Source organism: Glycine soja, chromosome 10, assembly GCF_004193775.1.
Source record: "Glycine soja cultivar W05 chromosome 10, ASM419377v2, whole genome shotgun sequence".
Lineage (NCBI taxonomy): Eukaryota > Viridiplantae > Streptophyta > Magnoliopsida > Fabales > Fabaceae > Glycine > Glycine soja.
Window position 1 is genome coordinate 17,648,239 of NC_041011.1, and position 16,239 is coordinate 17,664,477.

The window sequence follows — 16,239 nt, forward strand, 5'->3', positions numbered from 1 at the left end:
CTCCGGATTTCGGATATCTGTTGGATCCTGTATGGGGAGCACCGATCGGTCCGGGACTTCCACGTCATATCATGTTATTCCGGTCTCTTGCGCTGGGGGCCTGTTACTGTTTATTGCTGACCAGAGAGGGTGGTGCGGCAGTTTGGATACACGCAGACCATTCCTGCTCCTCCTGTCGATTCATGGGTCTCGTATGATGATATACACGACAGGTGGATGCACTACTCGGATCATATCGTTCCAGCAGGTGAGGTGTGCGCTGTGCCAGGTCAGTGTGCATCTCAAGTAAGACTTGATCCGGAAGATGCTTACGGATCACGTGATTCGTAAACTATTTTTTAGTAGGTTACAGATCACCTGATTCGTAAAAGTCACAGCTTCATTTTAATTGAAAATTTGCCAAATATTTGATACATTGTGAGCTTTTTTTGAAATTAGGAATTTTGGTTATTAGGATCACCTCTGAATGTATGCTAAATATTTGATAAATAGTGTCATTTTGGAGAATATCTACTGTTTCAATTTGATTTAATGCGAATATGTAATTGTCTTTTATGTAATTGTTACTTATAACTGAATGTGGTATCCAAAAACTGATTTAAATGCCTAGACAACCTCAGCAAATTAAGTTCAAAGGTAACATGATTAGGACAAATCCCTAAAACTTGATGAATAGTTGATACTTGAGAGAAAAAGGAAAAACAATAGCTTTAGAATAATGATGGAAGCTTGCTTGTGGAGCTTCTATGGAGGCTGGATCTTTGAGCTTCAATGAGGTCCTTCAATGGTGATTTTTCACCATGGAGATGCAGCGGAAGGCAAAGGAGAAGAGGATAGGGGAGGCACCATCCACTAGGGAATAAGCCAAGGAAGAAGGAGCTTCACCACCAAGAATTGCCTTGGATAAGAAGCTTGAAGAGGATGCTTTAATGGAGGAAAAGAAAGAGAGAAGGGGAGAGCACGAAATTGAAGGAATAAAAGAACGAAAGAAGTGGAACTTTGAAGTGTATCTCATAAGACTTTCATTCATCAAAGTTCCAACAAGTGTTACACATACTTCTATTTATAGACTAGGTAGCTTCCTTGAGAAGCTTTCTTTAGAAAACTTCCTTGAGAAGCTTCTTTGAGAAAACTTCCTTGAGAAGCTAGAGCTTAGCTACACACACCCCTCTCATAACTAAGCTCACCTCCTTGTGAAGCTTCCTTAAGAAGATTCCTCAAGAAGCTAGAGCTTAGCTACACACACCTCTCTAATAGCTAAGCTCACCCCCATGACAAAAAAACATGAAAATACAAAAAAAAGTTCTTACTACAAAGACTACTCAAAATGCCCCGAAATACAAGGCTAAAACCCTATACTACTAGAATGGCCAAAATACAAGGCCCAGACGAAGGAAATAACTATTCTAATATTTACAAAGATAAGCGGGCTCATACTTAGTCCATGGGCTCGAAATCTACCCTAAGGCTCATGAGAACCCTAGGGCCTTCCCTTGGATCTCTAGCCCAATCTACTTGGAGTTTTCTACCCAATGCCCTTGCGGGATAGGATTGCATCATAAGTATAGTTGTTTTGCATTCTGTGCATAATCTATTTTTTCCACTTACTCATTTTGAAAAATTATGAGACCCAAAACCGAACATTTAAAAATTTTGGTACCAAAATTGTTGAAGAACTATTCTAAAAGGATTAAAGTGCTAATCCAAATCCAACTTGTCTTGTTACAGTACGAGTTCACCAAACCTTAACATGCACAACCCAAATTTTCACTCCAATTCAAGTAAGACTTTTGATGGCCAGTGACTAGTGAGTGACCACCACACTACCACGGCACCACACCCACATATGCAAACCACAAATTTGATAGTGAGGAACAACAAATTTGGCATATCTTTTACTGATTCCAATGGATCATTAGTTAACTCGGAGTACATCAAAGACAAGTTTACAAGATTTTCGAGTCGTGGAATCCAATTTGGCAACTTTTTTAACTTCCCCTTGAGGCAAAGCTTCCTGAGTGCAGATTGGGTTGACTTAAAGTTCAAGTCAATCACTTCATTATAACCTAATGCATTAATATGTAGTTTCTCCAAGAATTGCATCTCATTGATTAGTTATCCAAGTGTGTATCCAAGTTCTCCCTTGAAATTAGTTATCATCAAATCCCTTAATTGTTTTAGCTTTCCTAGCTCTAATCATCGTTCCATCGTCATCGTTCCAAGTTTCTCCAAGAATTGCATCTCATTGATTGAGGAACACATTTTGTTTTGCATCCCTAAAACATTAAAATGACACACATTTTGAATTGATAAGTTTTAGCTTATGCTTAAGACATGTCCTCTCATTAGAACTAGATAAATTCTCTGTCTCTAAACTTTTCTCATATGGTAAAATGACTGGTCGGGGATAGCTTTTGGGGCCAAACTTGATTCTCAAAGCTGAATTAAGAAGGTGTTTTTTGCCATTCACCATTCATGCCCTGAAAAATAACTAAAACAGAATAAACTTCTTAAAGAACTTAAACTTGATCAACTTAAAGCAATTGATATATTAGCATGAAATAATGTTTCTCAGGGTAGCAGAACATTTGTAAAATCATGAGTAGAAGTTTCTCAAGGTAGCAGGACATTTGAAAATGACTCAGCTTTGTTGACCCATCTTGCTAACATTTTCTTTCAAGTCTTTGTTGTTAATTTGGCAAGCCAAGAAAGTGTACGAGCTCGAGATGCACACACAACAACAAAACTAATCCTTGTACTTTGGAATAAACTCAACTTTGATGCCTCCTATGATGACATCTCCTTTTCCAACCTTAGGCACCAAAGTAACTAGCACAACATCGTCTTCTTCAGCTTCTAAACAATCGACCACTTTTGATATCCCTACCTTAAAACTAGTTACTTTGATATTATGGCCTTGTCCATGGAACAAATTAACAAAAGTTCCCACAAACTCTGTCTGTTCTGGTTCACTCAAATTATCTTCATCATCATCAATATGAACATCAAACTTTACATATTTATCACTCCCATGTCTAGAACAATTCTTTGGTACTTGCTTATTCATGAAGGCTTCTCATGAACAATTCTTTGGTACTTGCTAGCTTATACGAAACTTGTCATGAACCACAAGTGTACATGAAGGCTAGATTATATGAAACTTGTTGATGAGAAGGCCTATCATCATTAGGGTCAAGTTTATTGTAGTTCAGATCAACCACGTGAAATTTGCGTTACTTTGAGTGAATGAAATCGGTGATTGAATTTGCGGTACTCATTTGCAGATCATGGTTAGGACCAGAGGATTAGGTCGTGCCTTAGGTCAGGTTACTGGCAGAGGTGTGGGCAGAGGAGATCGTGATGATTCCATGATGCTCCGCAGCGTCGACGGCCTACTGCATCCGCACAGAGGCAGCAAGTCGCTGTGATTGCGGCGCACAATGAGCCAGTGGTCCCTGCGCCAGATGTTGAGCCTGATGTATTTCCGGATGACCCGATGGAGGCACCAGCTGATTCTGAGGACATTGTGGCAGACATTCCTGCGGACACAGGCGCGGAGGCTGCTGAGGATGAGCATGAGGGATTTTCGGGTGGTCCGAGCGACCCATCCGTGTTGACCCAGTATGCGGATCACGTTGCTTGCAGCGTATGGACGGGAGAGGTATTTATAATATTTATTTTTAGTTACTTGTAAATTATACTTTATGATTGAAATTAGTTTTCCTTTAAATGATGATTTGAACGAATTTTGCGTTCCTTTATACTTCAATTCAGGAGCGTCCTGAATTGAAGCTATCCTCTCATGGGAGGAAGGTCCATAGTTTAGGCAGGCCTATCCCTGCCATTGAGGTACTTGTTGCTGGTACAGGACTAAGTCCTCTGATCGCGTGTTCGGTAGACACCGGTGATTGGGGACTTTTGTCTGCGTTTGTGGAGTGGTGGCACCGGGAGACGTCTAGTTTCCATCTCCCGGTGGGAGAGCTCACCATCACGCTGGACGATGTCTCCTCACTTCTCTATCTTCCCGTGGTTGGCGACTTACACGCCTTTGAGCCCTTGCACGTGGACGATGCAGTTCAGATGCTGGTGGACTTATTGATGGTCTTTGCAGAATCTGCCAGGGCTGAGACAGCCCAGTGTCGTGGACCGTATGTATGCCTGCAATGGGTACGTGATATATATCAACGCCGATGCCAGGCAGGTCATTGGACAGCTGCGGCTCGCACATATCTTCTTCATCTTTTGGGTTGCACTCTATTTGCTAACAAGAGTGCAACCAATGTGCATGTTGTTTACTTGGAGGCCCTTCGTGACCTCAGTATGACGGAGAGGTACGCCTGGGGAGTGGCTGCTTTGGTGCTTATGTACGACCAGCTGAACGATGCATCCATGAGCCACAACCGACAGCTTGGCGGTTACATCACGCTGCTGCAGGTAACAAATATGTTTTTCATGCGTTCAGCCTCAACAATGTTCAACTTTAAATTTTGTTACACTTTCATTATTAATGTTTATAATTTTGATGTTGCATCTGTAGTACTGGATTTACGAGTACTTTCTGTCAGTTGGGGACTCCATTGCTGATCAGGACTACGACGAGGATTCTCTACGTGCGTGTAGGTGGATTGTGACGAAGAAGACCGTTAAGAGCATTTGTACGTCGGCATACAGGGAGCGCTTGGACCGACTCTGGATTCTGGATGTCTGTTGGATCCCGTATGGGGAGCACCGATCGGTCCGGGACTCCCACGTCAGATCATGCTATTCCGGTCTCTTGCGCTGGGGGCCTGTTGCTGTTTATTATCGACCAGAGAGGGTCGTGCGACAATTTGGATACACGTAGACCATTCCTACTCCTCCTGTCGATTCATGGGTGTCGTATGATGATATACATGACAGGTAGATGCACTACTCGGATCATATCATTCCAGTAGGTGGGGTGTTCGTTGTGCCAGGTCAGTGTTCCAGTGACTACATGGACTGGTTCTTCCGCATCTCGCATCCTTTCATGACACCAGGCCACGCATTAGATCCTCTGCCTGATGGTCACGCCCCGTAGCTTCAAGTCGTCCCTCAGGCCTCGCAGACGGATATCCCTCACGTGCCGGAGCCAGGAGCATCGTCGACATCTGTGGAGGTGCCTAAACATGCAGTGGTAAGTAATACTAATAATTTATGTCATTTACCTCAATATTTGCATAATAATTTGTGTAATCTGTTTGTTTTGTATGTAGCAGGAAGTTTGTGATGACATTGCTCAGAGGTTGGAGCGCCATCTGAGTCTAGGGGTGGTCACGCCAGGCTCATCGACACATGAGGTGATCAAAGAATGCCTCAGGTTGGCCAAGAGTGTGATACATGACCATCTAGTATATGTTACGTCTAGACGCAGGCGACGCACGAATCAGGTGTAGGTTATTTACATATTTTATATTGATATTCCATGTATATACAGATATTGTACATGAACCCATTTCATGAGTATTATTGGTTTTATTTATTTTCATTAGTAATGTTAGTTTTATTTATTTCCATTGATTGTGTATTCCATTTGTGTCTATATACACACGTGTTATTAAAATGGTCTAGTTAACTTAGTTATAGTATATGTAAATTATTATAAATGGTCTAGTTAACTTAGTTTACCAACTAATAAAAAGTAATTTTAAATATAACTTTAAATATAATTGAAATAAAGAAGTTGAAAAGGGTGTAGAAAAAAATAAATTAAACAAAAAATGGACATCATGAGTAGAGGTCATAGAAAAAAATAAATGAATATTTTCATAGAAAAAAAAAATTAAACAAAAAATGGACATCATTCGTTATCTAAGATCCTTATTTTATATAACATACTAATATTTTTAAATTCTCTTATAATTACTATTTTCCCTCTTATACTAATGATAATGTAAAAAAATGTATTATAAAGTAGTTAGTATTTTAATTTTTAATGTAATACTAATTATTTTTTTATATTATTTATAATATTAATGATATGATTAATTATAAAAATAAAAAATAAATTAATGATAATAATATTAATTTTATAAAATTATTATTATCTTTTATCTATTTATTGATTTTTATTAATATGTATAAAATAACCTTAAACAATAATTATAATGGGACTGAGTAAGTATTTTAATATCATCTTCTAAACAAATTTATTCTAAAAAAATATATTAAAAAATTAATTATTTATAATAAATCAATATTTATAAATATATTATAATTAATAAAATATATTTAATTATATAATAATTAATAAAATAAATATCTTTAAATGTATAAATTATATTATAAAATAAATATCTTTAAATATGTTATATAATTAATAAATTATTATTTTTCCTCTTACGGATCAAGTTGATCCGGAAGTTACGGATCAAGTTGCTTGATCCGAAAGTCTCTTACGGATCAAATTGATCCGTAAGTCTCTTACGGACCAATTTACAGATCAACTTGATCCGTAATAGGAAAATCAAGCAAGGGCAATTTTGCAATTTTTTTAGAATGCTGGGTGCACCAGCAATAATGATGATACACCTAGCAACACTCGTCAGAGAAATATAAAATAATGTAAACAGGTCCAACCAGAGGTGTGAAAACTGCAACTGTATTTGAGTATTCTTTTCTCCCTAACTCTGCAATGCTAAGACTGAGCCTGAACCTGAGCACACAAAGCCAAAAAAAAATAATACAGAAACTGCATGCAAATGTGAACTCTAGACTATGCACAAAGGTAAACAGTGACATCTCAAAAACTTAACTATGCAGGGATATATAACGCATCATGATGATCACGGGAACTTCCTATGTATGATTTTTTATTCTTTCTGGTTGCTACATGTTAGATAGCATAATAGGTCTTGTTACTTTTGTTGGCCAAAAGACACAAATAATTTTAAATATAATTTTTTATCTTGTATATTTATTACTGTGTATCTCTGGATAAAAAAAAAAGAGTTATTCTTATCTCCCTCTAAAATTCTGTTAATTCCATTAAAAAAAATTGTGTTAATAGAAAATTCAAATCCCTTTCTGTGTTTTATGGTTTGGGGTTATTAAGAACCATTAAATAATAATATATACTATGGAAAAATAAGATCGACAGCGCGCTATTCCATTATTTTCAACGATAAGTAAGAAAAATCAATTAACCACACTTTGAGGTGGTCAATTAATCTCCGACCTTTTCGATTAGTAATTAATCTTTGACCTTTTTTTACTGGATTAATCTTTAACCGTGTTTATGCTGTTAACTACATTTTGTCAAATTCTAAATATATATTACAATATTGAAATTTTATGAACTCAAAGTTGTTTGCCAAGAAATAAAAAATCTGAACTAAAAGATTTCAATTGGGACCAACCATTCTAATGTATGTTTTGGAGACAATTCTATTTGAATGATGAACTAATTCTAAAAAATTGAAGATATAAGATGGATTGAATAATTAAGAGAGAAAAGAAAACAAAACAGATTTAATTATTTCTATCGATAAGATTAATATTATAATAATTAATATTTATCGATAAAAAAAATAATTACAAATGATTGGACTGATCATGGAAATTTGCGTATGGATTTTCTACAATCAAAATAGAACAAAACTTAATTTGCAAGGTGTAAAAGGCATGTTAAGTTGGGAGTTTTCTTAAGAAGTAAACCTAGATACTTTCAAATGAAAAAGGTAATACCAAACGTAAGACATGATAATTCATAACACCTAAAGTCAACAACTGAATGATCAAGACCACGCTCGTCGTGTCAGGCTAATTGTGAATATTAAAAAGAATAAACATATGAAAAGGACATGAATGTGGGCACCACGCTACAGGTATGCTACAACTATTTTTTTCAAACTACTTTATACAATTAAAAAGTTTATCAAGCATGGTAGTATTTTATTTTATTTTATTTTATTTGGACTCACAACATTCAAATTGCAACTCCTTTGACTTAAATATATTAATTACACATCAGCATGTACGCAAAGAATAACTTTTTGTCATGCACAACAACAACGAGGTATGGAGGGGTAAGGGATAATCACAATAACATTTTAATTTACTTTAATAACAGAAAAATTAGAAATCTTAAGTGGACCAAGCTGAAGCCTAGTCAGCAACAATGCTGGTAAGGGATAATCAAATTAGTCTTAGGGCTCTTGCTTGGGACCATGGATTGAATATTTCATAATTATTTGATAATTTTGAAAAGCTGGGGTGGGGTGGCTTCATCCAAAGGTCACAATTTCACTTGGGAAAATACTAGGAAGAGTAGCACTTAAAAGAAAAGAATATATATATATATATATATATATATATATATATATATATATATATATATATATATATATATATATATATATGAGATCCACATGTATAGTACTCTAGCTGGTTAAAATCTGGCGACAAGCACGAATTTTCTTGGGAAAGGTAACAAAGAAGCACATTGGCACACATGTGTACGCTGTTTTTCAAACCCAAAAGAAAAGAGGAAGAGGTATGTAAAATTTCCAACTTTAGATAAAAGGTTTAATTACAAATTTTACTATCATATTTTTGTGATTATGCGAATTTTATTATTAAACTTTTGATTTTGTGAACTTTATCCTCGTAGTATTCAATTGTCTCAATTTTTTATCACTTTGTTAAGTCTCATAAATCTCAAGTGAAAAAATGACATCACAGACAAGATAAATGTATTAAATTAAAATTAATAATATAATATAATTATAAAATTAAAATATTTAAGTTTTTATAAAATTAAGGTTTAATTATTTATTTGGTTTCTATATCTTCATCATTTGTACCTTTTAGTTTTAAAGTGGTTTTTATAATTCATATAGTTTACATTTTAATTATTTTTTAGTCCTTGTAGTTTGAAAGTGATTTTTTTAGTTTTTATAATTTGTATTTTAATTCTTTTTTAGTCCTTATAGTTTGAAAGTGATGTTTTTAGTTCCTATAGTTTGAAAGTGATTTTTTTAGTTACTATACTTTATATTTTAATTCTCTTTTAATCTTTATCATCAAAATATAAGTAATATTATCAATTACAATTAATTATAAAAATATTAATAAGTAATATGTAACTAATTTATTATAAGATAATTTGTAATAAAAATAGTTGATAATATATAACTAATTTGTAACTAATTATTTTTATATTTTTTTTGTAATAAGGACTAAAAGGTAATTAAAATACAAATTATAAAGACTAAAAATAAAAAAATAATTAAAATACAAACTATAAAAACTAAAAAGACTACTTTTAAACTATAGAAACTAAAAAAGAATTAAAATGTAAATTATAGGAATTAAAAAAAATCAATTTTAAAATATAAAAACTAAAAGATACGAATTGTAAAACTATAAAATAATTTAACCTAAAATTAAAAAGTGAAGCCACGCAGTTTTCATTTTATTGTTGCAGCCTCTTCCTTTTGGTCAAAACTAACACTAAATCATGTCATTTTAGTTTTTAATTTTATAAATCAAAAATATTTTAATTTTATATAATATATTATAAATTCCAACATGTCATATTTATGTTGTCTATCATGTCATCCTTCCTTTGGAGATTTCACATAGACTTAACAGAGTGATAAAATTTGAGACAATTAAATACTACAATGGTAAAATTCACAAAAAAAATAAAAATTTGGTGGTATAATTTGCACAATCACAAAAATATAATAATAAAATTTGTAATTAAGTCTAGATAAAAAAGAGCTCTATCGTGTCAAGAAAAAGTATCAAGAGTATTAGCTAGCTAGGGTCGTGAATTCGTGATTTAGCAACCAGTTAATACGTGTTTGGTGCATGTCAATTTTCTACGTGTGGGAAGTTACTTTACATAACTTCTCACTTTTTACATTTATAATTTATGAGGGGTATTTTCTATAAGTGATGAACTAATAATATAAAAGAGTCATCAAATTATAAATCAACATTTATTGTAAGTAATTTTTACAATAACTACCTTAAAAATTATTTTAATAGCCATTTTTGATTGATTAAAAATGTTGGAATACACTGGGATCAAACATCAAGGAGACTTTCACTCCATCATTTCACAATCATAGGACATGCCGTCTAGCCTCCAAGTTATTAGAAAAACTTCCGATCTCCATATATTGACTAACCTTTAGGATGACTTTTGATACAATGAATCTCTATGTCTGGGTTTACCACTAATTTTATTATATTTGTCCGAATCAGTCATTTGGTTGAACCATTGACTATGATTTCAATTGTTGGACATTTGATGAAGAATCATTGGGATATCTTTACCAATGGACTTCAAGTAAATCATACATTTAAATTTGACATCATACTTTATTCCAAAAACTTAGTTTTTGGTTTCATATTAGTAATCTTACCGTATGTGGGTTAGATCAAATTTTGATCGGATCCAAAACTCTAAACTCGTCATCCGATCCAATTTTAATTGGGTTAATTAAATGAAAATCAATCAAATCCAATTCATCCCACAAAAGTCTAATTGGATTGGGTTGAATTAGTAGGGTTTGTCAATTCAACCCGATCCGCTTACACCCCTACTACAAACTCTTAATTGCATTTTTTTCAAACTTTCAAATATTGTAAATTATGCCTCTAATATTTTTTGTCTCACATTTTAACCTCAAACTAAATGTTGAATGTGGGGTTTAAACCTTTGGCTCCTTCTATCTCCATAACAATTAAAGTCACTTAATCATTTGACTTGTTTAATTTATGTATAAAAATTATATATTGCATTATTAGATTGGTTAACTAAGTATATGTTTATATTTGCATGAAAAAATATTTAAAGTTAAGATGAAAAATTTATTTATTATGTTTTTATTTAAATTACATAAATTTAATTATACATTATTTATAAAAATATTTATAAATCTTTTACCCTTTTATTCATAGGATACTTATTCAAAAAAATAAGAAATTTAATAAATTTTTATAAGATATTGTATAATTCAACTGTAATAAATAATTAACTTAAAAAAAATATAAAGAATAATTATATATTTAATAAATAATAATGTATAACTTATAAGTTTTTATAAATTAAATATATATTTATAACTAAATTTATCATATTAACATTTAATTTTTTTTATATAATAAATAAATAATCATACACTTGGGTAATTAAAAGTGCAATTAACCAATGTAGTAATAGTATAAACTATTACTATAATTTATAATAATAGATTTTTAATTTTTATTATATTAAGGTGATATTTGATGCCATGTACATGTTTTAAGTTTACCATCCATAAATTTCTCTGTTATTATAATTTTGACTTAAATATAGTTTCAGTCTCTAATAAATTAATAAATTTTATTTTAGATCCCTAATAAAAAAATAGTTAATTAAACTTTTAGTCCCTCAATATTTTCAAATTCTAATTTTTAGTCCCTCAAAATTTATTTGACAAGTTTTAGTCTTTCATTAATTTTTTATTAGCATTTTTAGTCCCTTAATTTTTTTTTTGTCTACTCTTAGTCCTTAATTTATTTTTATTGCACAAAATTAGTTCAAAAATATATAAAAATGAGAGGCTAAAAGTGCAAAAAACAAGGACTAATATTAAGAATCTCAAATTCAAAGTTTGAATTTGGTTTCAAGTTTTTATCTTTTTACTTCACAAACAAACATTTCTCACCTTCTATATGCTACTACTGTTTCTTCTCGTTTCCAACCCTTGACCCTCAACAACACAATCACAATCCCTCACACACTTAAATGATCCAACTAAGTCTTTTTTTATGAATAAACCTTATTACTTAGACACACTAATAGAATTTATTAAAAAAACATAGGAGTGGATACTCGGGAGGATATCCACTAAGCAAGACCCCAGGTCGCTTAAGTGGATCGGAGTTCTAGCATGTAACTCTCACTGCTAAAGCAACCATTTTCTCAAAATCTTATAAAAGAATATAGTTAACTCATTTTGAACATGTATAGGGATAGTTTTTTTTTATAACCCAAGTTATTCAACAACACATATGATCAAATCCAATCAATAGCAATTACATTTGCTCATATAAACACCTCAATATAATTTAATCTTCTTTTGCATACACGTTTATAGAATTCACATATCATTCATTTATCTCACAACATTATTATTATTATTAATTCTTATATAATAGAGGAAATTTCAATTGAAATTCATTTAGAAGTCATTTATAAGATGTTCTATAAGAGATTTCACTTAAGTGCCACTCATATCTTGCTTAAGCGACATTACTCTTAGGGCTCACTTTGATCTCTACATAATTCTTGCTTAAGCGCCACTTAATTCTTGTTTAAGTGAGAGAATGATAGCTAATTGTCCATTTTCTGGTTTTCTCGCTATAGCTAGGACCAATTCTTGCTTAAGCTAGAACTACATTCAGGCACACCTCTATCATCTGTCTTGCTTAAGCAACTATAACCCAATGCTTAAGCGAAAACAGAGTGTAGAACCTCAAAACTTAACAAAAAGACCTCTAATGGCTACCAAATCAATTCTAATTCAAATTTTACATTAAACAAAAACATATAATCATGTAGTTCCAACTAGAGGACATCCAATGGTGCCCAAGGGATTGTTTTCCTTCACTTTATTTGTAGTTCAAACTAGAGGACATCCATCCAAACCCAAAACAACACTTATAATCATGTTAACCTAAATATAATAGGGAAATGAGAGGATGAAGATTTTACCTTCTACTAAGGGGAAATCACTCAAGGATGAGAAACCAACAAGTCTTGAAAAGTTCAAGCTCTAACTTGTAGAAATTTCAAGGAAAAGAAAAGAAAACAAAGGAGAAGGATGGGAGAAAGAGTGAGCTCACGCAAGAGAAGAATAGGGTTGGTAGAAGTGAGGGAAAAAACAAGTCTCCATTTTATATACTTACTTCCTGCAACTATCCTTGCTTGAGTGACAACAATTCTTGCTTAAGCAAGAATACTACTAGCATCCACTACTATACTACATGTCATTGCTTAAGTGAGATCCATTACTCACTTAAGTGTCAATCTCACTTAAGTGATGAGACATCATCTTTTTAAGCAAAAAAACAGTGTTGTAAAGGTCTATCCTCTTTCACTTTACTCTATCAGGGTGCTAACTAAGGTTACCATATAAAATCTAAATCTACCCTATAAAATACTCACATATTTTGTTATTTAAAACACATAAAATTAAACTTAATTTCTCATGTCTTTTAAATCAAACACTTATCATACATTATCAAAAATCATAATATTACACTTATCATCTTAACTTTTACTATTTTTTCATATAAATATAACCATACACTTATTTACAAATAACACATGCAGTAGTGGTATATATATAATATTTTTTATATGTACTAATCAAGCTAAATAAATTAATGGCTTTGGCAACAACGAAAAATTAAGAAGACAAGGGATCAAATTTCACCTTTTAACACTTTTACCATTTTCTAAATGTTTAAATGCACTTTAGGTGTGACAAAATTATCAAAATTTGCTAAGTTTAGCATCAAAATATGCAAGAAAAAACTTTAAGGGAATAATTTACAAAATTTTGAAAGTTGATTCTTTTTAATTTTAAGGACCAATTTGACCGACTATTATAATTTAAGGAACTAATTGGATTGATAATTTACAATTTAATATGTTATATATTTTGTCTTTCCAATTATAGGAACTTCATTTGTGAATCAAATTCTTTGCTTGCTATTTAGATGATTCAGACAGGAGTCAACAACACTCATCCTCCTCATGCGTCAATTGTCAATAATATTAGCTCCTTTGAAAATCTTCCTTGGCAACTACATTTTATTCATACCCTTTGTGAAGGAAATGTCTGTGTAGACCTCTTTGCCAAAGCTAGGTCGTCTTCTCAACAAAGCCTTATAGTTCTAGAGTCCTTTTTGCATTTCTTGTTATCTAGTCTTAGGGCAGATGAGCTAGGCACTATCTTTATTCATTTTTAGTCTTTTGTACCTTTTCATACGTATAGATAGAAAGAAAGATATTATTTTTCCATTTTATTTTTTTAAGGACCAATTTGATTGTCTATTATAACTTTGGGGATTGAATTGATTGATAATGTTGGAGATAAAAGGTTGACTTGATGGTTGGGAAGTGTTGATGTATGTTGTAATTCAGTTAGTTAGTTAGGAGTTAGTTAGTGATTCATTTTGAAGTTAGTTTGACAGCTATGAAGGTTACATGTGTAGTGTGTATAAAAATAATAGTGATCATGAATGAGAAAAATGAGAGTGCAGAAGTTTAATTCAGAATTCTAGGTTCCCTCTATTTTCTCTCAGTTAATTCCTTCATCATCTTCTCTTATTCTCTAACATAGAGTGAGTGAGTGCATAGTCTGAGTGTGTGAGAACTTTATTGCTCCAACAAACTGGTATTCAGAGTTGAGGTTCAAGATCCTTGGATATCGAAATTGAGATGGCTTCCTCGAATGGAAATTTTTCAACATCTATGTATGTTCTCGTAGGCAAGAACTATGATGATTGGTGTGCTCAGATGAAGGTAACCTTTCGATTCCAAGATGTGACAGAAGTGGTGCAAGAAGGGGTTCAAGAACCTGACAAGAACCCAACTGATGCACATAAGGTGGCTCACCGTGATTTGATGAAAAGAGATGCAAAGACATTGTTCATTATTCATCAGTGTGTAGATGTAGATAATTTCTAGAAAATTAGATTTGTTGATACTGCAAAGAAGGCATGGGATACTCTAGAGAAATCCTATGCAGGGGATAGCAAACTCAAGAAGGTGAAGTTGCAGACCTTGAGAAGGCAGTATTACAAATGAGTGATCAAGAAAGAATTGGTGAGTTCTTTTCTTAAATCTTGGCAATTACAAATCAAATGAATGCTTATGGTAACAAGCAATTAGACTTGGGGATCATTGACAAGGTATTAAGAACCTTGACACCAAGATTCGATCATATAGTGGTGGCAATTGAGCAAGGCCAGAATCTTGAAGAAATGAAGATTGAAGAACTGCAAGGAATACTTGAAGCTCAAGAGATGAGGCTCAATGAATGAAACTCACAAAGATCAGCTGAGCAAGCTATGCAAGCCCAAACAACCAAAGGGAACAACTATGATGGTAGCAAGAATAAGAAGGGAAAGGGAAAGTGGAAGAACAATAAGTGGAAGGGGCCAGGTGAGAGCTCCATCAGTTCTGGAAATCATAACCAGAATGAAGAAACTGACAAGAAAAATGGAGGGAATCACAAAGTGGGCAAGAAGAAATTCAACAAGAAAGGGATTCAGTGTTATAACTGTCAGAAATATGGACATTTTGTAGATGAATGCAGAAATAAAAGGGTTCCAAGAAATGAAAATGAGGCTCAATTGGCACAAGATGAGGATTCTGACTCTGATAAAGTGTTACTAATGGCAACTACAAACTCAGAAGAAGACAGTGTTAATCTATGGTATCTTGACACAGGTTGTTCCAATCACATGACTGGACATAGAGAGTGGTTTGTAAACATTGATGATAAGGTGAAGAGCAAGATCAAGTTTGCAGATAACAACTCTGTAACTGCAGGGGGCATTAGAAAGGTGATGATTCAGAGGAAGGAAGGACAATACTCGTTTATCAATGATGTGCTATATGTTCCCAATATGAAGAATAATTTGCTGAATTTGGGACAGTTGCTAGAAAAGGGCTACTCAATGCAGATGGAGGACAGTCAAATGAAGATATTTGATAGCAATAGGAGGTTGATTCTAAAGGCCCCTTTGTCAAGAAACAGAACATTCAAGATTGGAATTCTGATTGCTAAATTTCAATGCTTGGCTGCTTCTATAAGTGATGAAAGTTGGATGTGGCATCATAGGTTTGGTCATCTAAATTTTAGGAGTTTAAGTGAATTGAAAAGTAAGAAAATGGTTCATGGTCTTCCCCAAATTGAGATACCAAAACAGTTGTGTGTTGAGTGTTGTGTGTCAAAGCAACCAAGGAATTCTTTCAAGTCAGAAATTCCAATCAGATCCAAAAGAAAGCTTAAAGTGATCTATCCTAATGTGTGGTCCTTTTGAAGTGAAATCCCTAGGAGGTAACAGTTACTTTGTATCATTCATTGATGAATTTACTAGAAAAATATGGATCTATCTCATTAAGCAAAAAAGTGAAGTGTTTAACATCTTTAAGAAGTTTAAGTTGTTGAGTAAAAAGCAGAGTAATAAGGTAATCAAAGTGCTTAG

General features: G+C 32.9%; 1 protein-coding gene across 1 annotated transcript; it reads left to right on the plus strand.

Annotated features, from left to right (window-relative positions):
- Nucleotides 1-3,496: 3,496 nt before the first annotated feature.
- Nucleotides 3,497-14,833, plus strand: LOC114371485 (protein MAIN-LIKE 1-like). The gene is made up of 7 exons (XM_028328906.1): nucleotides 3,497-3,661; nucleotides 3,775-4,434; nucleotides 4,538-4,795; nucleotides 5,060-5,155; nucleotides 5,238-5,349; nucleotides 14,514-14,632; nucleotides 14,714-14,833. The coding sequence occupies exons 1-7, from the start codon at nucleotides 3,497-3,499 to the stop codon at nucleotides 14,831-14,833; spliced, it is 1,530 nt and encodes a 509-aa protein (XP_028184707.1).
- Nucleotides 14,834-16,239: the final 1,406 nt, after the last annotated feature.

Bases quoted from the DNA above. Each gene is read 5' to 3' on its own strand.
- LOC114371485 (XM_028328906.1), top strand. From the start codon at position 3,497: ATGGAGGCACCAGCTGATTCTGAGGACATTGTGGCAGACATTCCTGCG. The intron at 4,435-4,537 runs GTAACAAATATG...TTGCATCTGTAG, and splicing joins GTTACATCACGCTGCTGCAG to TACTGGATTTACGAGTACTT. The intron at 5,156-5,237 runs GTAAGTAATACT...TGTATGTAGCAG, and splicing joins AGGTGCCTAAACATGCAGTG to GAAGTTTGTGATGACATTGC.